Source organism: Gymnogyps californianus, chromosome 12, assembly GCF_018139145.2.
Source record: "Gymnogyps californianus isolate 813 chromosome 12, ASM1813914v2, whole genome shotgun sequence".
NCBI classification, from domain to species: Eukaryota; Metazoa; Chordata; class Aves; order Accipitriformes; family Cathartidae; genus Gymnogyps; species Gymnogyps californianus.
In genome coordinates this window covers 2,063,073-2,086,749 of record NC_059482.1, presented here as the reverse complement: position 1 = coordinate 2,086,749, position 23,677 = coordinate 2,063,073, and the positions used below count along the sequence as shown (strand labels likewise).

General features: G+C 57.7%; 2 protein-coding genes across 2 annotated transcripts in view; both read left to right on the top strand.

The window, feature by feature from the left end:
* The first annotated feature begins 543 nt into the window (after window positions 1-543).
* On the top strand, window positions 544-14,095 carry ZNF469 (zinc finger protein 469). The gene is given in 3 exon segments (XM_050904248.1): window positions 544-970; window positions 973-9,456; window positions 9,459-14,095. Coding segments are annotated over 3 exon segments (12,786 nt in total). The 3' UTR covers window positions 13,334-14,095.
* A 7,225-nt stretch (window positions 14,096-21,320) lies between these two features.
* Window positions 21,321-23,677, top strand: part of ZFPM1 (zinc finger protein, FOG family member 1) — a 34,891-nt gene continuing 32,534 nt past the window's right edge. Inside the window, 1 exon segment of the mRNA XM_050904017.1 lies at window positions 21,321-21,430. Within this exon segment, the coding sequence (XP_050759974.1) occupies window positions 21,391-21,430 (40 nt within the window). The 5' untranslated portion in view covers window positions 21,321-21,390.

Sequence of the window (23,677 nt, the reverse complement as noted above, 5' to 3'; positions counted from 1 at the left end):
GAAAGCCCTTCCCAGGACGCCTCTCCCAGCCTGGCCCGACAGCCCTTCCCGCTAATCCGTAGGTGGAGCTCTTCTGTCATCTTTTTCTGCTTATGTTGCTAAGAAGTAACCCAGAAATAGCTTCCCCGGGAGGAAAAAAGTGCCTCCCTCAGCAGCTTTTGCCAAAGGTGAAATGCTCCGAGCATCCTTTGAAGAGCCAAAAGCTGGAGGGCTTCGCCCCGGGGCTGCTCGGGAGGGTTGCGCTGCCCCTTCCTCCATCTCCCTCCCCACCGCAGCGCCAAGAAAAGGGGCCAAAATATCTCCCCTGGCCCCCTCCCCGGCTGATGGCCGCCCTTTCTCTCTTTTCTCTTCTTCAGGTCTGAAACGATGCGGCAGAGCCCCGCCGGCGCTCGGGACCCCGCGCCGCCCCGGCCCCGGGGAGCCGCTGCCCCTCTCGCCGCCCCGGTGCCCATCAGCGGAGGACCATGCCCGTGACGGAGGGACGGCAGCTCGCAGCGGGACGGGAAAACGGGGCTTTCTAGCCTTTCCCCACCCCTCGGTATCATGACTGGCGAGACCCAGCATGTTTACACCATCGGCGATACTGAGGCCGGCCCCAAAGACCCCGACAAGGACTTTGGCTTTGAAGGCTGCGGGGAGAAGGATGGGAGGGCGCTCGGCGGGGAGGGGACGTCCCCCTTCCCCGGCCCCAAGGACAAGGAGCCCCACAGCCAGCGGGAAGCCGTGATCCGGCCACAGCAAGCGGGGAAGATCGACTTCAAATCCCTCCACCGCAAACCCAAGTTTGGCAACGACGGCGCCTGGGGAGAGGTTAAGGGCAGCCCCCAGTCCCCCCCGGGGAAGGGTCGAGCCCGCGAGCGCAGCCGGCGTTCGGGGAAGGGCGAGCGGGGCCACCATCAGCTCTACCGGCTCAGCATCGCCGGCGCCCGGCCGAACCCCACCATCGGCATCGCCTACCCCCAGCAGAAAGTGACCCCCCGAAGAAGCCAGAGGCGAATCGCGGCCCCGTGGCCGGCAGCTACCGCTTCCACGTGCCCAGCATCCCCCAGCGCGAGGCTGAGCTCCGGCAAGAAGACCTCGGCTTCGGCCGCTGCTTCCCCGATGCCGCCACCGGCCGTACCTCCGCCAACTATACCTCACAGCCCGCTCCCCCCCACGGCCCCAAAGGGCAGCCCCTCGCCGCCGGCATCCCCCTCAAGAGCCCCGGCACCAATGGGCAGCTACATTATTTAGAGTTTCAGGCGAACAGGACCGACTCCTGGCCTTCCCCGGAGAAGAGCTTTGCCGGTGCTAGCTACGGGATCTCGGTGCAGAAGCCCAGCTCTTTCCCCGAGGGCGGCAAAGCCGGCACCCACGGTCTGGGGGCTTTGCCGTGCCAGTACCCCTTCCAGCTGCTGCACGACTCGGGGAAGGAGCCGTACCGCAGCGATGCGGGGAGCCAGGAGTACCTGGAAGTGGGGCTCGCCGCCGGCCAGCTGGCTCACGGCGCCTTCGCCTTCCACTCATCCCCCAGAGAGTGGCAAGAGGAGGCGCTGAGTGGCGGCTCCTACGAGAGCGTGTCCCCCGAGGGCAGGCTGTACGGCTTGCCCGCACCGCCGCCGCCGCCGCCGCCGTTCCTGCACCCGCCGCCGCCGCCACCGACCCCGCACCACGGCCCGCTGCCGTGCTGCAAGGGCAGGAGCGAGCATCCCGCCGACGCCAATGGTGCTCTCTCGTCGTCTGGTGCTATCGACCAAAACCCAAGCACTTTCCAAGAAAACCAAGCTGTTTTTCCGTCTAGTTTACACTCGCCTAGTATGCCAAAGCCAGTCGGTAAGAGGCAAGCCTCAGCGAAAGACAGTGTCCCCAGCCCGCGGCTGCTGGTCCAGAGCAGCCCTCTGAGAAGGAACATGCCACCAAACTCTCTCTCCCAAGTGCACTTTCAGAGCAAAGCCTATTGCAGTTCCCCCGCGGGCAGCGCCAGTGCAGGATCCGTGCCTTTCGAGACAAGCATTCCCACTACGGCACCTACCCACCACAGGCTTGTGCAAGCTTGGGAAGGTGCCACTAAGGCGTTTTCTCCCATGGACCAGAATTCAGCACCTTATTCAAACCCTGTTGGAAACCAGTTCTCATTCGAGTGCCAGTCTGGCCCCGAGCAGAGGCAGCACAGGCAGAAAAATGCCAGGATGCCTTGGCAGCAAATACACCTCACTTCTGCAATGCCCGGTCAAAACAGGCTAGAGCTGTCGAGACAGATCACCAGCCAGAAGCTCCCCTTCCCCCTGGGCACGTCGGAGTGGCAGGGGAGCGGGAAAGCCCAGAAAGGGCCCCCCGTAAGTAACTCTCCGGGGTATCAGGGCAAAAAGCTCTTGTCAGGAGAGAGCCTCGGGGTCCAGAGGGGAGACCCCAACTCGACGGGCGCTTTCTCTTTCGAAAGTGGGAAGGAGCTAGGGTCTTCTGCCTGCGACTCAAGAAGCAAAGCCCTCTTCTACAGCATGGGTCAAGCAGGTCCTCCTCCTCCTCCCTCAAGGAGCTCATCGGGCTCAGCGCTGGTCCTGCCGCCATCAGCCTTGGTGGCTGCCTCCCCTTGTGAGTCCCCGCTGCCGTCCCCTGTCCCCAACCCCACCTGCAGCAGCACCTGCTCGTCACTCTCCCCCATGTCCAGCAGCCCGCTCAACCCCGGCTTCGAGGACAGCCAGATGTCTGGAGCACTGACCCCCTCTCCCTTCTTCCAGCACCCCTGTCATCCCAAGGACGGCAACAAAACCTTCCACCCCTCCGACGTCCTGAGCTCCAGCTCGCTTCATTACCACCCCCCGGACTCTGTCAAGTCCTTCCACTTCCCTCCTGATGCCCTGAAAGACGACAACCTCCTGAAATGCGCCCCGGCGAGCCCGTTCCACAAACCCGGCGTGGAGGTGGCCAAAGGATGCTCAGATGGGCTGGACGGGGAGCAGCCTCCGCCGCCGTACTCCTCCCATCACTTGCTGGCCAGCTCGCTCAGCAGCGCCAGCCTGGACCAGCTGGACGTGCTCCTGACCTGCAAGCAGTGCGACCAGAACTACAGCAACCTCTCCTCCTTCCTGCAGCACCGCCAGTTCTGCACCTCCCATCCCGCTCCCCAAGGAGAGGGCAAGGATGCTCCCCGGACAGCTGAGGGGCGGAAGGCGCTCCCCCCGGAGCCCCCCAAGCCCCCCAGCCTCGGGCTCTCTCCAGACCCCCAGGCGCATTTGTTGGCGTTAAACAAGAGCGATGACTTCTTGCTGGATGGAGAAAGCAAAAGCGAGGGCAAGGAAGATGCTCTGAAGGGCGGCCTCTTCAACGGCCTCGCCGCTAGCTCGCTGCCGCTCACCGCCTCGGACCTGGACATCGACGACGCCAAGTTGGACAGCCTGATCACCGAAGCCCTCAACGGCCTGGGGTACCAGTCAGATAACCCGGAGATCGACAGCAGCTTCATAGACGTGTTTGCCGACGAGGAGCTGACGGGCATGAAGGCGGCCGGCGGTGGGATGTCCCACAAAGTGAAGGAAGCCCTGGCCTCGGAGAGCAAATCAAAGCAGGCAGCAGAGGAGGAGAAGACAGCGGGCCAGCCCAAGGCTGGCTGTTTTTATGAAGATGGCCACGCAGGTGGGGAGCAGGCGAAGAGAGGGGCAGGAAAGCAGCACCTTGACAAGGGGAGGGCGGCGCGGAGGTTGGCAGCCCAGGAGCCGGATCCCGGGGCAGCGGGAGCGCAGAGGACGGCCAGGCTGCGGGCAGGCAGGAAGAACAGCATCCCACCAGCCACCACCTCCTCCAAGTCCACTTCCAGCCAGAAGCATCCCAGGAAGCTCAGCCAGGAGCCTCCGATGAAGAGTGAGGTGGGGCCAGGCATTGCCACCAAGAGCTCCAAGCCACCCCGGTTCTCCATGAAGGACATGAAGAAGCGGAAGCCCCGCAGTGGGACGTGGAGCAAAGAGCTCATTCACAAGATCGTGCAGCAGAAGAACAAGCTCCACAAACTGCAGGTGAAGAGCAGCAAGCAGGCACAGTTCCCCCAGGTCAGCGAGAGGCTGATGCCAGCCACCAAGGAGGGCAGGTTTCGGGAGTATGACTACGTCTCTGACTCAGATGATGATGGGGCAGAGTGCAGCAAGCTCCGGGGGAGGAAGAAGCGTGGCACAGGATTCATCGGGAGGACCAAATACAGCTTTAGCAAGAAACGCCCAGGAAGAAGTGAGAGAGTCAAAGAGAAAGACCCAGCCTGGAGCTACAGCCAGAAAAGAGACGGTCAGAAAAGGGAGGCACAGGAGCACGGTGGGGTCCCGAGCCAGGAGGATGCCGAGAAAGAGGGTTGTGCCGCCAGAGTCCGAAGGCGGAGCAGCCAGTCGTCCACCAGCAGCAACCACAGCGGTAGCGTGCCCAGTGAGATGGGCACCAGCCCACCCCACGCTGATGGGGCAGGCTCGGGCAGGGAGAAGGGAGGCATGCAGAGGAGGAGGCGCTCGGGCAGCCCGGCACGCGCCCCAAGGACTCCGCTCAGCCTTCCCGAGGACAGGAGCCGAAAGAAGAGCCAGAAGAGCAAAGAGGACTTTCCCAGGGGGAGCAGGCGGTTTGGCTCAGCCAAACCTTTGCTAGCAGGCTCCAGGACATGTCCGAGTACCAAACCAGATGTTGCTGCGATGGACTGTGCAAAGGAGGAGCCCCAGGAAAGGCAGCTGCCCAGCACGGCCGCCTCGGGCAGGAGCCCCATCGGGCTTTCCTCTCAGGAGGGTGCAGAAGAGCCCAAAGGAGCAGCAAAGCACACAGGTGAGGCTGGAGAACCCACCCTGAAGGCTCAGGACTCACCCGAGCTGACCATGGTCAACCAGAGGCATCAGTTTGCCCCTTTCACGAGTGATGGGCTGAAGTACCATGCAGAAGAGCTAATTGCCTCATCCCACGGCGGTAACGAAGCTAGTCCTGGCAATGTGAGTGCTGCCTACTCGGAAGCGGGCATCAAATACTTGAAGGCACACGGGCTCTGTGACGGTCGGAAGGACTATCCCACGCCGGTTGCCCCGTACGAGGGGGATGCAGTGGGGATGATGCTCACTGCCAAGGCGCCTGATCCGTACGTCAGCAGCGACAACGCATTTTTCGATCCCAAAGGCCTTCCTGGTCACTACAGTGACAACCTCTTCTCAAAGTCTCCAGCCTTGGGCTCCTTGCACATGGATGACATGTACTTATGCCGGGAAGACATCAATGCCAGCTCCTTCGAGCAGAAGCACGCCAGCATCTCCCCTTACACTGCAGACACACCGCAGGGCAAGGTCTCCTCCCCTCTCAGCTTTGATTCCTCTTCAATATTTGGAGACCTTCCCGTCACCGAGTTTGATCCGCCGCTGTACGAGAGCGTTTCTGCGAGCAAGGATGGTTATGTGACAACGTTCACCTGTCCTGGCAATCCCCCCAGCAAACCGCTGCAGTTCGAGCAACCGTATCCACCGTTCATGCCAGAGAAAGACTGGTCCCTCATGGAGGAGGTGGCTCCGATGCTGCCAGAAGACATGACTCAGTTCCACAGCCTTTCAGTGGAGAAGCCACTAGCCAAGAAATTCTCCGAGGAAGGACCTGTCCCCACCAGCCAACTCTCCCTGCCGCTGCCAGACCGGATAACGGATTATAACGTGACTTTTATGAACAACGTATCAGACGATGAGCTGGAGATCAAGCGACTAGTCACAGAGCTGGAAAGTCAACTGCAAACCAGCAAGCTGGATAACGAGGCATCCGTCGCCCTTCAGAAACCCGAGCAACACGTTGCTGCCCATCTGCGAGGACAGGCAGCCGAGCAGTTCCCACCGCTGCCGGTCGAGGAAGAGACGGGCCATGAGAAAGGACTGTTTTTGGCAGACGAGCTGGGCAGTTCAAGCCTCTGCGTCAGGGAGAGGCTGGGAGGCGAGAAGCCGGCTATCACGAGCGCCTGTGGGGATTACGAGAGACCCAGGGAGCCCTGGCCCTGCCCGGTGGAGCTGGGCACGCTGGAGGCAGGGATGTGCACACCAGCCCCGCTCGCCGTGGACCGTTTCTGCTCCAAAGACAGCAGCGAGCAGCTCCGGGGAGCTGCAGCTGCTGAGGAAAGTGACCCTGGAAAGATGGAAAATGGGTCTTCCTCCAAAAGTCTACCTGGCTCACGTATGCCAGACCAAACAGAGACTCCCATCTACGCAGACCCCGTAACAAAAAGCCCTCCTATTGTCACCGACTCTGTGTTCCCCAAGACCCTGGAGGCAGTAGAAGCGACCAAAGATCCTCTGCCATCCCTGCCATGCCAGCACAGTGCCGAGAGCTTCCCTGTGCCGGGGAAAGCAGATGAAAGCTTCGCTGATGCTGCAGAGCTGGAGAAGTTTGATGCACATCTTCCGAACCGTAAACTTGAATTTGGCTTTCAGCAAGGTCCCACCCCAGCCTTGGATCTCGCCTTTTCGCCTCACATCAAAGAGGTCCCAGACACAGAAGAAAGACCCTTAAGCAAGCCCGAGTCACCCAAAATGGCGAAAAGCGCCATGGACTTCAAAGGGGATGGTGGTGGGTCGGTGTTGATGGAAGAAACGGAGGAGAGGAAGAGCCCCACCACCTATCCAGCCCCCGGACCCGGTGACAAAGCCAGCAAGCAAAAAGTGCTGCTGTTCGATATGCTGAGTCTGCCCAAGGAGAGCGACTGCAGCTCCCGACAGACGTTGGCATCCCAGGAGACGGCTGCCAACCCTCTGCAGCAGCTTCAGCTCTTCGTTGCCCGAACAGTGAAGAGCAACGAGGAGGAGTTGTTGATGCCATGCTTCCCCATGCTGCTTGCTCCCAGCCACCCCTCTGCCACCGCCCGCGTCCAGCCGGAGCAGAAAGAGGAGAGCAGCGGCGCCTTGGAAGGGGAAAATCGGACATACTGCCCTGCCCAAGGGGAGAGGAACATCCCCATTGGAGGCAACGCGGAAAATATTGCTGCCCCAGCGAAAGAGGCTGCGCTTTTCTCCAGCGGATGCGAGCAGCTGGAGTCATTCGGTGCAATGGACTCTTACCATGCAAAACAATCCACGTTTGCGAAGCCGGAGGTGCAAAATAATGTAACGGAGCTGCAGCACTTAGCAAATGAACATGCGGAGCCTAATGACATTAATATCCGTGCAGATGGTGTTTCCCAAGAGCGTAATGACCTCTCGCCACTCAAAAACACAGCGGTGACCCCACTGCCAGGGCAAGGAAAGAAAGCTGATCAGCTCATGGAAGAGCAGGAGCAAGATAAAAACAAAGCGACCTTGGCATTTAAAAAACATGAGCAATCCCATTTAAGCCATAGTTTGCTTGAGAAAGAAACGCTGGGCAGTGCAGCAGCAGAGAGGCTGGAAAGGAATCAAGCGGGGCAGGGGGCACAGCCCCTGTGCAGCGCTTCCACGAGCCCCACCAGCCCCCCTGGTCCCTCCGAGGAGGGTCTCCACCAGGATCACCGCTTGGTGCCAGAGACAAAAGCTGGCGCAGTCAGCACAAAGGTTCCCAGAGAAGGAAATGGCAAGAAGAAGTCCCTCAATGGCTGTCATTACATGGGCGAATCTCCGGCCAGCCTGCCCTTGCCGACCAATTTTTCTCACTCCAAACGCTTGCAAAGCGGTGGGGCCGAGGGAGGAGAGGTCCCCAGCTTCGGCACTCAGCTCTCGGATGAGAAGAAATACGGCACGTCCCTGCTTAACGCATCGAGTTCATTCATCATGAAGAGGTGTCCTCCTGACGCCAACAGCCATCGCATCCATCACCCCACTGTCAGCCCGGTAGAGCAAGGGACGTGGAAAAGGGCACCCACCTTTCCTCTCTCACTGCATCACTGCGGGGCTGTGCTGATGGAAGCAGTTGAGGACGATCACCGTCACCTCCCCGACGGCGTTCTGGGTAGCTACAGACCGCCTGAAAGAGAAGGGATGGTGAGACCCTGCACTCTGCTGCACGCTGATGGTCTGGTGGGGTCTGCCTTGGAGATGGACGGTCCCCAGAAAGCGCACGGGAAGGAGTGCTCTCTTCCCTGCTCGCCGCCTTTCAACCAAAAGGGTGTTGGGAAAGAGGTACCCGAAAGCGCCGGTGCTGTGCTGTCAAGTTCTCATTTTAAAGAAAACCAAGCGTGCACCATCACAGATACGGTCGTTAACTCCATTCCTCCAGAAACCCAAGATTACCCAACCCAGCCCACAACGGATCTTCTGCCGATCAGAGAAAGAGAGGTAGACCTGAATCAAGAGAACAAGCTTGAAAGCTGCTCTGACGATGGAAATAAGCATCCAGGTGAACCAGAGGCTTTGTCCAATGGTTTTGTTGTTCAGCAGGTGCCAGCTGCTGTCAGCAGAGGTCTTACAAGGGTTGGAGATCTTGGTCCTGCTGAATTAAATGGCCATGAGTTTTCAGAGGCAGCAGAGGTGAGACTTGGTCTTTCCAAAACCACAGAGAGCGGAGGAAAGAGTTTAAAAGGGGAGAAACCCAAAAGCCATGGGGCTGGAGAAGCTGGGAGTTGTGTGTTAAACAGTAAGGGCCAAGGAGAGGGCAACACGCCTGACAGTACTCCAAACCCTTCCCAAAATGAACTTCACAAAGAAAAGAAGCCAAATGGGCTCCCGGTGACCTGCGACATTTGTTCAGCCACTTTCCGGTCCAAGCCTGGCCTGACCAGGCACAAAGCTGTCAAGCACCAGGTGAAGAACGGTGGCATACCACAGCCCAGCAAGACTCCCAGGTCCACTTTGATTCCTGCAGACAAGACATCGAAAGCAGCCCAAAAGGCGCCCAGGAGGAGCCTGAAGACTTCGGTCAAAGACAAAACCTGCAGCTCACAGATGCCGACCACCAACGTTGAACACGTCCCCAAGAAAATATGCCCAGACCTGGAGAAAGAACCCAGCGCCCAGATGCAAGAGGTGGTCAGCAGAGTACTCAGCGACCTCAGCGTGATCTCCTTCAAGATGTCCCAGGAGCTGCACTGCACACGTGTTCTGCAGAGGGAGACGAAGGCAAAGGGACCGCGCTCGGAGACGAGGGGAGCAGGCGAGGCAGCGGCTGGGAAGCTGGACTCGGGACGGCAAGCCAGGAAAGGAGAAAAGGGCAGAAGGAGCCAAAGCAAAGATCCTGGAGAGGTGAACGGCAATTCTGTAAAGAAGCTAAACAGGAAAGTGAGACGAAGGAAAGCAAGGGTATTTCCCAGCAGAAATGAGCCTGATGGTCCGTGTGAGCTGGAGAATGCAGGTCCTCCCCTCGCTGTCCTCAGCTCCAGTCTGCCCAGGATGATGGAGGGCTTGCGTGAGCCGGGTGGTTGCATCTCCACAGAGGAGCAAAATTGGTCCAACTCAACCCAGGACTCTCCAAAAGCTAAACAGTCCCCTTGTGCAGCTCAGCTTGCAGAGGACCTGGGCGACAGGATGGTGTCTTCAAAGGACATGGTCAGCAAGGAGTCAGTAACGGGCATGGTAGCCTGTCCCGGGAGGTGGAAGATCCAAATGGAGCGGAAGACACTCAGGCTTGCAAAAAATGGGTTAGTGGGTTTGCGAAGCAAGTGGAGAAGGGATTGGGCAAGGTAGGCAAAGAGCAGCATCGTGGTGCTGATGGCACAGAGGAGATGGATGCTGAGACAGGAGACAGTCCTGTGGCAGGCAGCGGCGCTGGGAACCGGAGCGGTGCCCCACAGGGTGCCACGGCTCCTGCCGAAGGGGGTCTGCCACTGGAGACATGTGATTCGGAAACCACCCAAAAGGTTCCTGGGCAGGGTGCTCTGCAGACCACGCCGGGGACCAGCCCTCCTTCTGCAGAGCCGAAGCGATGGGCGAAGACAGACGCGCCACCGGGCAGAGAGCATTGCGTGGAGAGCGTGGCCGTCTCGGACCTCCAGAGCTTGTTTGACGATGACTCCACATTCTCCCAGCTGTTTCCCCGGGACGACCAGTTTGTCCGGAGAAAGTGCACACGGGTGTATGGGAAGCGCAGCAAGAAACCCAAGCCCGTCACCGAGGTGAACCTCCAGCCAGCAGGCGCCATCGACCTCTTCACGATCCGATTATCTTCTGACCTCAGCGAAACCAGCTCTTTCTGTGTCACCAGGGAGGACCCTTGCGAATACGAAACCATCTCTGTTGACGATGCCTTAATGCTAAACATGTGTCACAGCAGCAAGGCGAAGAGCGGAGATGCTGCTCCCAGCGGATCTAAAAGCATCGCGCCGAGGTCGGACCGTGAGAAGACCGACCAAGGGAAGGAGGACATTGACCTGGAAGACAACATGTTAACCTTCTTGTGCCAAAACAGCCAAGTGGACAACGTCCCCAGCTTGAACATCTGGGGGAGTCTGGAGAAGGAGGGAGAAAGCCTCTCTGCCAAGGACATGTTTGAGCCTCTGATGGACCTTGAGGATGAGCACTCGCTCAGAGAAGTGAGCTCCGAGCCCCCCGACCTGGCGGAGGAGCCCTACGATGGCAAGGCTAACGAAGATTCAGACTCTCACGACTTTCATACCATCGACATCGAGATGCTGAACGCAAAGCTGAAAATGAGAGACGTGTGCTTCTTCGGCACTTGTGAAGATCTTCCTGGCCATGGGGAGGACAATGCTGTGAGTTTCAAGCTGAAGCCGGGCCAGCACAGCAAGCACAGAAGTAAACTAGAAGATGGGAAACTGGGGAAAAACCGCAGTGAGATAACCATCAAGACCAAAGACAAGCAGTACAAATGCAAAGTCTGCTTCCAGTGGTTCCTGACGTTAGGGGAGCTGGACTTCCACAAGCTCTCCCATAACCCTTCCCCTCCGCCTACCTGCTACATGTGTGTCCAGCGCAAATTCAGCTCCCGGGAGCAGCTGAGGGACCATCTGAAGGAGAAGCATGCCAAAAATAAAGCCGGTCTGTGGGCTTGCGGGATGTGCCTGAAGGAGATCTCCGACGTCTGGATGTACAACGAGCATCTCCGGGAGCACGCCACCCAGTTCGCTCGCAAGGGGCAAGCGCAGAAGTCCGTGATGGGCCTGCCAGCCTGCTTCAGCGAGGACAATGCCGCTGTCACCCACTTCCTCAACACCATCATGTATCGGAAGCCCGGCAGGTCTTCCCGGCACGCCGACCCCAGCAGCAAGCATGCGGTTAGCAGAGAGAGCAAGAGCCCCAAGGAGCTGCCCCTCGAGCAGGAGGCCAAGGCGATGAAAGACCCCTTGGAAAGCAACGTCAAGGTGAAGCCACCTGCACCCAGCTCCTCTAAAGCATCTGCCAGTCCATCTCCAGAGCACGTGGCAAAAAGCGAAGGCACCCCAAAATCTGTCCCCATGCACCCAGACTGCAAGGATCCTTCCAGGGACTGTCATCACTGTGGCAAACAGTTTCCCAAACCCTTCAAGCTCCAGCGGCACTTAGTCGTGCACAGTTTACAGAAGATTTACTTGTGCCACAAGTGTCCAATGTTCTACCAGGAGACCAAAGAGCTTCGAAACCACCTCAGCCAGGAGCATGGCATAGTGGAGGAGCAGGAGATCAAGCACACCACCCTGTACGCCTGCGAGCTCTGCGCAGACGTCATGCACGTTATCAAGAAGTCCTTCATCTGCAGCATGTGCAACTACACCTTCTCCAAGAAAGAGCAGTACGACCGGCACATGGAGAAGCACCTGGCGGGAAGCAACAAGACTTTCAAATTCAGAGGGGTCATGAGGCCTGGCGTTGCCTGCAGGGAGGGCAGGGAGAAGGTGAAAGAGGACGGCTCTCTCCGGGAGGGCATGCCGCCAAGCAAGAAGAGGAAGGTTGCTCACCATGGCAGCTCACTCCCGCGCAGCTCGCCAGTCCACCTGGACCACACTAGTGACCTTCAGCTGGTAGAAGCTGCAAGCCCCAGCCAACAAGCTCCCACTGACGCCTTCCCTACAGCACCTGGTGACCCGGGAGCACCCCAACCCTCCGTGAAAACTGAAGACCTGGTGGGCGACTTCTCCGACCTCCTGGCGGAGATGGAGAAATCCCAGTTTGACACCCTGCCTCCGCCACCCTGCCTCTCCCCGTCTTTGCCGCGGGCGGCGGCGAGCAGCCCGGAGCTCGGCCATATCGCTGCCCTGTCTATCGAGGAGCTGGAGAAAGGAGAGTTTGATGGGAAACCACTTCCTTTCTTGGACTCACCCGAGTTTACCATTGACCTTGCTGGGTTGGCTTGCAACCAGACCACAGACCAAAAACTCTCTCCTCCACACCTGACCGAGAAACGTGGCTATGCCGATGCCCATAAAAGAACAAGCGTAGGCAACAAAGACGAATATATAGCAGGTGTCCTGGAAAATCCCAGTGCAGCCAGCGACGCCATGGATGGGATCCCATTTCTCCAACTCGCCAAGAAGGTCTCAGAGCTTCCTTCCCTGCAGGCAGAGGCTCTACCAGCCAAGGAGAGCCACAGGTGGGGCAACTCCAGTGCCAGCGACGCCTCTTCTTGGGACGGTGCATCTAAGGCCATGTCTCCAGAAGCTGCCCACCACCCCCTGCCCCTGAAGGACAAGACGGCATCACCCACACTGAATAGGGCTGCCAAAGATTCGGTCCCGCAGAAGAAGACCGCGGGGAGCCAGCCCGGCAGTGAGGCTGCTCCCGGCACGGGCAGCCCCGGTGGCAGCGCCGAGGAGGGTCAGCAACTCATCTCAGGGAGGGAGAAAGCTGTGCCTGAGGCTAAGGACGGTAGCGCTAACACCAAGGACCAAGGCAGCAACCCAAGCAAATCCACTGGCCACCAGCCCAGAGGCGAGGCGGCCAGCAACACCATGAGACACGGCCACGTGGAGCCAAGCAAAGCTGCCGGCAAGCTTCACCCCAAGAGGAGGAAAGAGCACAAGTCCTTGAGCCACCGGAGCAGCTCCGGCTCCCGGGAAAACATGGAGGGAGATGGGAAAAAGAAAAAAGCCCGCACTCCATGCCCGGGGAGGAGCGAGAGCACCGGCGAGCTCAAACGCGCCGGCTGGAGCAACGCCGAAGCTTCTGCCCTCTCCCCCGGGAGGAGGGAGACGCACTGCAACAAACTGGTACCCAAGCCCAAAACGGGCACCCAGCTGAAGAAGATGGTCCTGGACACTTACAACCAGAAGAAGGGGGAGCTCCGTCACGCCAACGGGGACGTGAAACGCAGGAAGGCCATTCTGGGGAAGAGCCTCCACCAAGTGTTGGCCAAGGGGCCGGCGCCGTCCCTGCGCGGCTCCTTGCACAGCCCGCGCGTTTCCCGGGGTGCCAAGCCGGCTGGTTCAGCCAGCTACCGCACCGCCGAGTCCCAGAACAACCTGCTAAGCCAACTCTTTGGGCAAAAATTAACTAGCTTTAAAATTCCTTTAAGAAGAGATACTTCAGAGTAATTTATGGAAGTGACTTATGGTGATCCTCAGCTGCTTTCATGGGGTTTGCAAGGGAAAAATTATCAAAGCATTAAATTCGTTTGTGTAGCATGATTTCTCTGTCTAGCTTAAATGAACTTGCACTGCAGCCTCTGTGAAATAGTTTGCTTTGTGTCTACTAATCTACTTTAATTCACCTGATTTATCATGCAAATGCTAGAACTTTGATGTTGCTGATGATTTTCATGAACTGAAATTGTAATCGCTTTGGGCAGACTGAATCGTCGAGAGCAATTGCTTTATTGCAGAAGTGCTGAGGTTATAAGGATACTTGCAAATCTCAGACCCTTTTGAGTCTGTGTCTGTGTTATCTTTGTACAAAGTACTTGAAGAGATGAACTTCATTCCGTAGACGTCTTATTCATAAGGTGCAGTACACTGTAGAAAGCAAATTTTTTTTTTTGAAGATTTTGCACAAATAATCCCGTACAATTCATTTAATTGGGAGCTAGCCTAAGAGATGATACAATTAAAAAAAAAAAAAATTAAATTAGAGAATCAAGTGTCCTATATTTTGACAGCCATCCCTACGAATTTGTTTCTACATCGTCAAGAGAATAACGAACGAGCTCTGGGGTTGCCGGGGCTGTCGGAGCCCTTCAGAGGATGCTGCCGCTCTTTGACCACTGTAGACGATGTAACCGGAGGAGAGCCGCCACCGCGAGCAAACTGCACCTTGACACTTGTGACAAACTCTGATTTTTTAGGGGTTTTTTTTTGTGTGTGTGTGTGTGTGCGCGTGAGTGTGTTTTCTTTTTGTTTGGGGGGGGGGGTGGGTTGCGCAACGACAAAACTGTGCCAATTTACCGCACCGAACCAGTACTGTCCGAGTGCCCTCAACGGTATCACTTCTAAACTATCTTACTGTATTGAGTTAGTGGCTATATAGGTATCCGCTTTTTACTATGCAGTTACTGGTGCTATTCTTCTTTTGTAATGTGAATACAGACTTCCTTGATTGAAAAATAAAAGGGAACCGTTAGGAAGTAGCCGTTACCTGTAAAAGAAAACGAAGCAGGAAAAAAATTTTAAAAAATCCAACTTTAGGGAAAAAAAATCCTGTATGCTGGTACTCCATAGTGTCGAAAAGGTTACGTCACGTTAAACGAGCACGTTATACAACCGAACTTTTGAATCCGGAAAGAAATCTCAGGTGCAAATGAGGACATGGAAGATAATTAAAAATACTATTGAAATACTCCCAAGTCAAGGAGGTGAAGTAATGCACTGATGTGATATGAACAGTCAGAGTACTTTGCGTCTGTCCTGCAATTATTTTTTGTTTTGTTTTAGATTTAAAAGGAAAAAAAAGAGGCTTTATTCTGTTAATATGTATCTTTACAATTCTTTGTATTGTATAAAAATATTGTAGGTAATTTACCTTGGGTGCAATGTGTTCTGTCAAAAGTTTTTATTTTGATATTTTGTCAGAGAAGCAGAGAGAGAGCAGGAAACGCCGTTTTATGATGTTGTATGTGTGCTTTTAAAGTGCCTCTTTAATATTGTTAAATAAAGTATGAGATGAAAATATGGGGTGGTACTGTAAAATCATACATGATTAATCTTTTCAAATATATTCCAATATTTTCACAGAAATTCCCTGTCTGCGTGATGTTTGTGGGCTGTTCCTCCCTGGTTGTGTCCCGTACCCCATGGTCCCCTCCTCCCGCGCACATCTCTAACCAAACAACGATATTTCTAATTGACGGTTGGACGCTCTGTACGCCTTCGTGGTGTCCTCTGTAAAGCGGCTGCAGGAGGACGTTGGTGCCACTGCCATCACCGTGCAATCATTTGCAAAGCAGTGGAGCTTCTCAATGGTGAAGATGCTCGTGCATCTCCTCTTCCCCACTGAATCTTCCTCGGGCCCTGCTCACGGCATGAGTGTCTTATCCCCAGGGGAAAAAAAAGCCCAGCATGATGGTGATGGCCCAGTTTGGTCATCATCAATTGGTGATGGTGATGGTGATGGCCCAGTCTGGTCATCATCAATTGGTGATGGTGATGGCCCAGTTTGGTCATCACCAGCTTGGTGATGGTGATGGCCCAGTCTCGTCATCATCAATTGGTGATGGTGATGGCCCAGTTTGGTCATCACCAGCTGGTGATGGTGATGGTGATGGCCCAGTCTGGTCATCACCAATTTGTGATGGTGATGGTGATGGCCCAGTTTGATCATCATCAGTTGGTGATGGTGATGGCCCATTTTGGTCATCACCAGCTGGTGATGGTGATGGTGATGGCCCAGTTTGGTCATCACCAATTTGTGATGGTGATGGTGATGGCCCAGTTTGATCATCACCAATTTGTGATGGGCATGGTGATGGTGACAGCCCAGTTTGGTCATCACCAATTTGTCCTCAAGCTGACCTCTGCCGGCACAGCGCTGAGGTCTGAAGGTAGGAGGCTGACACAAAGCCGGGCATATTATATTCTTTAATTACTGTTGCAATCATAACATTTAAACGCTGTCAATGAGAGATAGCTCCTAACCGCAGGCTAGAATCCTTGCCACTTGGGGCTTGTAACTAAAACTGCAGGATTAATTTGATTAATTGATAGAATTATTTTCCAAACTACTCTTTTGTTTATGGAGGCTTAAAATGCTTGCCGCCTGCACCCTCCTGGTGTGTTGCAGAGTGGAGATAAAGTGGCTGAAAATAATTAGTATGGCTTAATTTAGGGAAAAAAATAACCTCAAAAGAATTTTGCAGAAAATTTAAGGCAGCACATTTTACTTTGTTTTGGCAGGAAATATTATGGAGCTGGAAATGGGACTTTTATGTTTTCCCTCTACTATATTTCACCAGGGCAGCTAACCTACGGGGCAGGGGAGTATTTCGTGCCTGGTTGTTAACTGTAGCTCTCCTGCGCCTCCAGATTCATAACATGGGCACCTGGAAATGAAATCCCCTGGGAGCCACGGGTTTGCTGCAGGGGATGGGACCCGTCCCCGGGGCCCTGGGCAGGGTGTGGGGACGCCATCCTAAAGCAGCACCCACCTTATTGCAGCAGAGACCACGAGCGATGCTCGCCTCCGGTACCGCTCCCTCCCGAACGCTGCTCCCCGGGGAGATGCTAGCATCGTCCCTGCAGCTCTGAAGGCTGAAATATTTAATCCTTCCCTTTCCCTTCTAAGAGAGTGGGGGTTTTTTTCCCCCCCCACCCTCTTCTGCCTGCTCTCACCTGCATCCCCCTCCCGTGGTCTCAGCGCCTGCTGAGTGGGCGACCCCCCCCCATCCATCAGCTCCCTAAAGCCCTCGGGTTTGCTGAGTCCTGCATTATCCGGCAGCGCTTGTCACTTGGAAGATTGCAGGCCCCCGTCAACGTAATTCCAGCGAGGAAGGCAAAGCCGGGCAGCTTCTCCCAGCTGCAGATTAACTCGCTGCTCGGCGGGTGCCAGCGGCACGGGGCGGGCGGGCACCCATGGGACCCGGCACAGCCGGGGGTCCCAGGGCTGCACCGCACCGGGATGCACGGCTGGTCTGCACCATCCTCGGCCCCGTCCACACCCTTCACGGATGGGGACGACCCCGCAGCCAGCCCCGGGGGGGTTGCAGGGTGGCTGGGTCTGAACGGAGGGTGCCTGGCGTTGCACGGAGCCCCTTAGGGGATTTCTTGGCTTCTTGCCACCACCCTACATTTTCCTCAAGTTGCTGTTTGCTCTGCAAGAGCCCCCCAAATCCAGCCGGCCTTTCTTCTCAGCCGCACACCCAAGTTTCTGAGCTGGAGGTGCTTTAAGCCTCTCGTAAAGCCTGGAGGATAACGGGATCCACCATGGTTGTCACGCTGCTAACAGGGGCTAAAGATTTTTTTTTTTTTTTCCCCTTGCTCTTGAGTCAAATCTGGCTGTTCCTTGCACAGCAGGAATTTAAACCCCGGCTCCCACGTCGCCCTGGCCGTACGTGCATGACAGGGACCACACATGCCCGCGGGTTCCTGCATCCCTGATGCTGAATTGCCTTCAGGCGGGGGAAACCCCGAGCCCGGGCGGCTGCAGGGTGTGGGGACGGCAGATCTGGGGGAGCCGGGGCCATAATGCAGGAGCGATGCACCCGCCTGGGGGCTGCCGTCCTGCCAGCAGCGATGCCCCTCGAGCTGCGGCCCAGTTTCGCTGCCTGACCCCCGGGGCTGGGGGGATCGGTCCTTTTGTGAGTTAGAGCATCGTCCCTATAGCAAGAAATCAATGGGGGGGGGGGGGAAAATAAGCACTGAGAAATCCCAGCCTTGAATTTGGGGCGTGGGGGCTGCTCATCCGTGCATTCCCACCAGGCTTCAGTAGCATCCAGCATCATTTTGCATCATTTGTTTTAACCCAAAAACCTTCGCGCTGCCACCCCCGAAACCCCGCAGCAGCATCTCTGCACAGGACATGCCCAAGCCGTGCCCAAGCAGCGGAGGGACGTGCCCAAGCCGTGCCCAAGCCGTGCCCAAGCCGTGCCCAAGCCATTCCCAAGCCATTCCCAAGCCGTGCCCAAGCAGCAGAGGACCTCGGGCTGCTGGCAGCTGCCTGGGGCTGAGCTGCAGGCAGGTGACAAGTGGCACCCAGGGCCAGGTTCTCCTGCCGGTAGGTGGCAGGGCCCCCCCACAGCGCACCCAGCACCCAGCCCCGCGGGTCCTGGCCTGCCCGCAGGCAGGGGCACCAAGATGCCATTCCTCCCTCTTGGGACAAAAGAAAAAAAAACCAAAACCCCTAAAACATGACTTTTTGCAGCCGGAAAGAGCTGTTTCTGCAGCCCCAGCAGAGCCGTGCCAGTGGACGGTGCCACCGGCTGGGGCAGCCGATGATCCCATGGGCACCCAGACCCCCTCGGGGTGCTCAGCGCAGCACCCAGCATCGCCACCAGCCGCCCCTCGCCCGTGAAATATGGCCGAGGCAGCGCCTTAGCTTTTCCTATTTACATTCCTCTGCCGACACCTCCTCTCCCTGCGTCTCTAATAATATCACCCCAGATTAATTGGCACTAATACAAATGTACACAGCTCCATAAAAAGATGTCACCTCGCTCACAATGGGGGAAACGGCTGCTCGCGCATTATCTCTGCTCTGCAGGCGTGTAATTCACTCCTCGGGAAAACATGCTATTTATTCTGTTACCCTATAACAATCTCTCTGCAAACACAACGGGATCGGGATGGGGGGGGGGGGCAGAAATAAACACCCTGCCATGCCGCTGTCACCAGCACTGTGCCGGTTGTCCCCATGCAGGGGCACCCATGGGTCCCTCACACGGCAGGGTGGGATGTGCGGGGTGATGGGGCAGGGAGATGCGGGGCTCAGGGACATCCTCACACTGGGGATGCGGCCCTTGGCCCGGCGTTGTTTGATGCGACTGCAAATTCTCAGGCCTGGGGGGATCTGAGAGGCTTTGGGCTGATGCCAAAAAGCTAATTAAAAGGACACTGGCAAGGAATGTGCAAGGGGAAGGACTGCAACCTGTTTCCTCCCCGTAGCTGGGCTCCCCTCCCCGGGGCAGGGCTGCACGCCGGTGCTGGGCACCCGCCGGCTCGGTGGAGGCTTTTTTGGCTTCTTACAGCAGGGGTGAGATGCAGCCCCCCGAGGGTGTGACAGCAACCGGGGTCTGTCCCCTCGGCCCCTCGAGGGATGCTGTCGCTGCTTCTTCTAGCACAAAGAGCCGGGAATAGCCAACATCCCCCTGCTCCATTCTGGGGAGAGGAAATTTGGACGCCCTATTTGTGTCCGCTCACCCCCAGCCCCGCAGGTCCATACAATTAATGGTGTTGCATTTAATTAAACGGTTTGTCTAATTGTCTCGGCGTGAGCGAACGTGCCAGGTAAATAACATGGGTGCTGTGAGCGGTGTCAGCGGGTGATGCCATGGATGTGCCGGCGGAACCGGCTGGGTCTGCAGTGCTGCGCTGGCCCCCAACCCCAAAACACCCGTGGCCATACCGGGGGGAAGATGGAGACCCCCCCAAAAAGCAGCAGAGCAGAGCCTCGGCTCCCCATCACCCAGGCCCTGATGGAGTCAGCACCCATCACGGGTGATGCAAAGCAGAGGCCACTCAAGTCTCCTTGGGCCGGACCCTGCAAAGCCGTCGCGGGCGGGCGCTTGATTTCATCACGTACGTGAGTCGCGGCGGGGAAGGGAAGGCTCTGGAAGCAGAGCTGCCTGCCCTGGGGTGCGATGGTCTCCAGGAAGGCTGCGATTCGGGGCCAAACGAGGTGAAAAACACCGTCAGGATCATTCTGGGGGGCAGCCGGCCAAGTGGGGGCAGAGCAAAGCCTTGTCCTCAGCAGCATCTCCCTCCCTCGATGGGTTTTGTGTTTTTTTTTTTCTCCCCTGGAACTCTTCTTAATTCCTAACTTAATTTCTTTTGACATCCTCATTGCCGGCTTGACCTCTTTACTGGAATCATGTGCTGCTTAAAACTCATTATCCCACCATTGGAACAGGAAGTTAATTAAAAACCCTTCAAAAAAAGAAAAAGAGAGGGGGGAGAAAAAAAAAAGCACACCCCATGTCCAGGGATAGATGGAGAGGGGACACGGCCAAGCCGCTGTGCCGTGCCGTGCCGTGCCGTGCCATGTCCCGCAGCTCACCAGCCCCCTGCTCGCCCACTGATCCAAAAATTGCTTCACTAATTGGGGAGCAGCGGCCGTCACTGCCGGCAAACCCCCTCCCGAGATGATGTCGGCCGCAGCCAAGCACCCAGTTTGGCAGAAATGGTTATTTTTCACAGCAGGAATCTTCCCGTCACGGACCCAAAATATAACGGCTCCCGTTTACCCCACAATTAGCCCCAAAATCGCTGCCTGGCTGCATGCTCGCAATGAGGACAGGCTCGCGTGGCTGGGACGATGCCGAGGGGGACCCCAGCACCTCTCCGTCGTCCCCAGTGCGCCCTGGGGTGTCCCCCCTACCCCAAGCCGAGGTCACGGTGACCCTGGAAGTCGCAAGTGGGACTTTTCGGACCATCCATCTACAAATGAGTGGGATTTTAAGAGCGGATTGGGATCCCAAAGAGAAGCCCTGGGGACCCCACAGAAAGGTTTGAGGGGCCCCACAGGAGGGTTTGAGGGTCCCACAGGAGGCTTTGAGCACCTCCAAAGGGTGGGTTAGGACCCCAATGGAGGGAACTGAGGTCCCAGAAGGGGGAATTGGTGGCCCCGTGGGAGTTTAGGACCTTCCAGAGAGGGTGTGAGGGTGCAAAGGGCGATTGGGACCCCAAAGGGGGGCTTGGGGACACCAAAGGAGGGGTTGGGGTCCCACAGGAGGGACTTAGGAACCCTAAAGGAGGGGTGGGGTCCCAAAGGAGGGGCTTGGGGACCCCAAGGGGGGGCTGGAGTCCCAAAGGAGTGGGTTGGGGACCACAAAGGAGGGGCTTGGGACCCCAAAGGGGGGGCTGGGGACATGCAGGAGGGGTTGGGGACCTCAAGGGGGGGGGGTGTAGGACCCCAAAGGGGTGGGGGTCAGAGTCCTAAGGCAGGGGGCTGGGGGCCTCACGGGGGGCGTGGGGACCCCAAAGTGGGGCTGGGGACACGCGGGAGGTTTTGGGGACCCCAGCGAGGACGGCCACCGATCCCCGAGAGACGGATCGCCCCCCCCTCCCCGAGGGAGCACCGCCCCTTTCCCCGCCCCCCGCCCCGCCCTCCCCACGGCCGCCGCGCCCCGCCCCTCCCCTCCCCGCCCCGCCCCGCGCCGCGGCGGCAGCCGGCTACGCCATCCGGTGGGCGGGGCGGGAGGGGGGGGGGGAGAGGGGGCGGCGGCCTATGGGCGGCCGCGGCGGTGCGCGGCGGGGGCAGGCCCCGCCCCCGTGGAACGTTCCGCGGGTTTGATCCGCCGCGGCGCCCCATTGAGAAAATCCCGCGGCGGCGGCGGCGGCGGCTCCGCTCCGCCGTGTACGGCCCGGCCCCGGCCCCGGCCCCGGCCCGGCAGCGCGGGCGGGCGGGCGGGCATGCGAGCAGCCGGGGGCCCGCCCGCCGCCACCCCCCCCCACCTGCCGCCCTCCCCCCAGCCGCTAACCGGGGCGCCGGGCTCGCCCCCCGCCGAGCGATGTCCAGGAGGAAACAGAGCAACCCCCGGCAGATCAAACGTGAGTCACCGGTACCGGCGCTCCCCGCTGCCGCCCAGCTTCCCCGCTTCTGTACTGCCACCCTCCACCCCCTTTATTTTTTTTGCACCACCTCCTCGGCGGCAGCACCCCCGCCGGAGCGCGGCCTCCCCCCCCCCGGTACTCCCTCACCCCCCCGGTACCCACCCGGGACGGCCGCAGTGGGTGCCCGTTCCCGCTACCGGCCGCCCGCTTTGGTCTCCGTCCCCGCCGCCTCTCCTCCCCTCGCCAGCGCGGTGGCTCCGGTACCGGCTCCCGATGGGGGCCCCGATAAGGTTTTAAAATATTCCGTTCTGCAAGTCTCGTCCTGATAACATCGCTCTGTCGGGACGGCCTGAAATTGTGATCTTATCTCCTCCGCCTGCCTCCCATCCAGCGCCGTGAGCCGGGGCGGGGGGCTCCCCAATCCCCCCCCCCCCCCGCCCCCGGGGCACCCCAGCCCTGCCAGCAGCTCCTCACCCCGAGTGCAGCACCCTCACCCTGCCAGGGGCTCCCCTTTTCTGCACGGGGACGCCCCATTCGCCATCGGTGCCACCGGCCGCAGCGTGCCATCGTCCCTGCTGACCGCGCTGGCCTCAATCCTTCGCCCTGCCCAGTGGCCCCCCCCCCGCTCCCGCTTCGCACCCCAGCCCGGGCAGGGATGGGGTGATAACACCTCGGGCTGCGAGTGGGAAGGACCACCGTGGGGGTCCCACGGGACTTTGGCCACCATCCGTGTCTCCCGTCTCCGGAGGGTCGTGCTCCCCATGATCCAACCCATCGGTCGGGATCTGGTTTTGGTCCGGCGGGGATGTACCGGCTGCGCTGAGAAATTCTGCAAAGTGCTGGAAGTTTTTTGGTGACGGGCTTAGCTTGGCTTTTCTCCGTTCCTCTCTGGTGTGTGTGTGTGTGTGTGCGTGGTTTTTTTTCTTTGCCCCTCGAGTCGATGGAAGCTGGCGATAAGAGGGAGATGGGAGGATAGGGAAGGCTGGCCACCCTGTGATAATCTAGCTTTATCTTTCTCTTGAAATAATTGCAAGGCTGAGTTGCACCTACCTGTTTCCCTACCTGGGGTGATTGCTCTGGTGATAAAGCTCAGCTAGACTTTTACCCGGGTACAGTTAAAAATAGTCCCAGCTGCCTCCTATTTTTTTTTTTTTTTTTTTTTTTTTTGGTGATAGTTTTCTCCTTTAGCTTTATCCAACTTCTGCGGCTTTATTCCGGCAAAAAGCCCGGCTGCCTGGCGATCCTTCCCCGGCTAACTCCAGCTCATTAAACCGGGAGCGTTAAGAGCGAAGCGAGCGGTAGCGTCGGAGCCGCCGAAATAACGACGCCGATGCGGGCGATAGCTGCGTGCGTGGGGGAACGCGCCGACGGCAGGATGCCCGCCTGGTCCCAGCACCCACCGGCGTGGACCTCGGTGGGGGGAAAAAAAATGGGGCTGGATGAGGCCGTGGCAGCTTGGCCCGGCGAAGGCGGCTCGTATCTCCTTCCTCTGCTGCTTTTCTGCAGAGATGTGAAGAAATGATAAAGTGGGAGGCTGATCTCAGGCCGCCGGCGATGGCCAAAACTGATTAAAAGCTGAAAGCTTGGAACCCTTCCTGTATGTGTCAACATGAAAACAGTCATTAGAGGCGGCGAGCGCGGCGAGAGCGTCTTGCCGCTGCCTCCGACGGCTCTCCGCGCCGAGGGAAGGTATGCATGAATCAGGGCTCCGGTAACCAGACTCCTCTCATGTACAGACCGGACCTGTTTCCACAAAGTCTATCCTTTTTATCATCTCGGCTGGAGAATTAAAAACCTCCTCCAGATTGGTATCTGCTGATTTTATTTTCCTGGGTGACGCTATGTTCTCACCCTGGCTTCATCTCTTCTGGGTTTTGGGTTTTGTTGGTTTTTTTGTTTTTTTTTTTTTTTTTTTTTTTTTAAAGCTCGATGCGATGCGCAGATAGGCTCGCAGGGGAGATCGCTGGGAGAGCGGGCGATCGCCAAGAGCGATAAGACAAATATCAGACACCGGACTATATTTAACCAGCTGCTTTAACCTTCTTCTTCTTCTTTGCATTTTGGGCTGGAGCGGTGCAGCGATGGAGGGGGACAGGGGTACCAGCAATGGGGGGTCCCTCCGACCCCCCCTGGGAGCACCCGCTCTGCCCGGTGGCGTGCGGCGGTGAGGCTTTGAAAGCCGATTGCATCTAGATGGTGGCTTCCGATCGCGCAGAAAACACCCGGAGCATTTATTTATTTAAT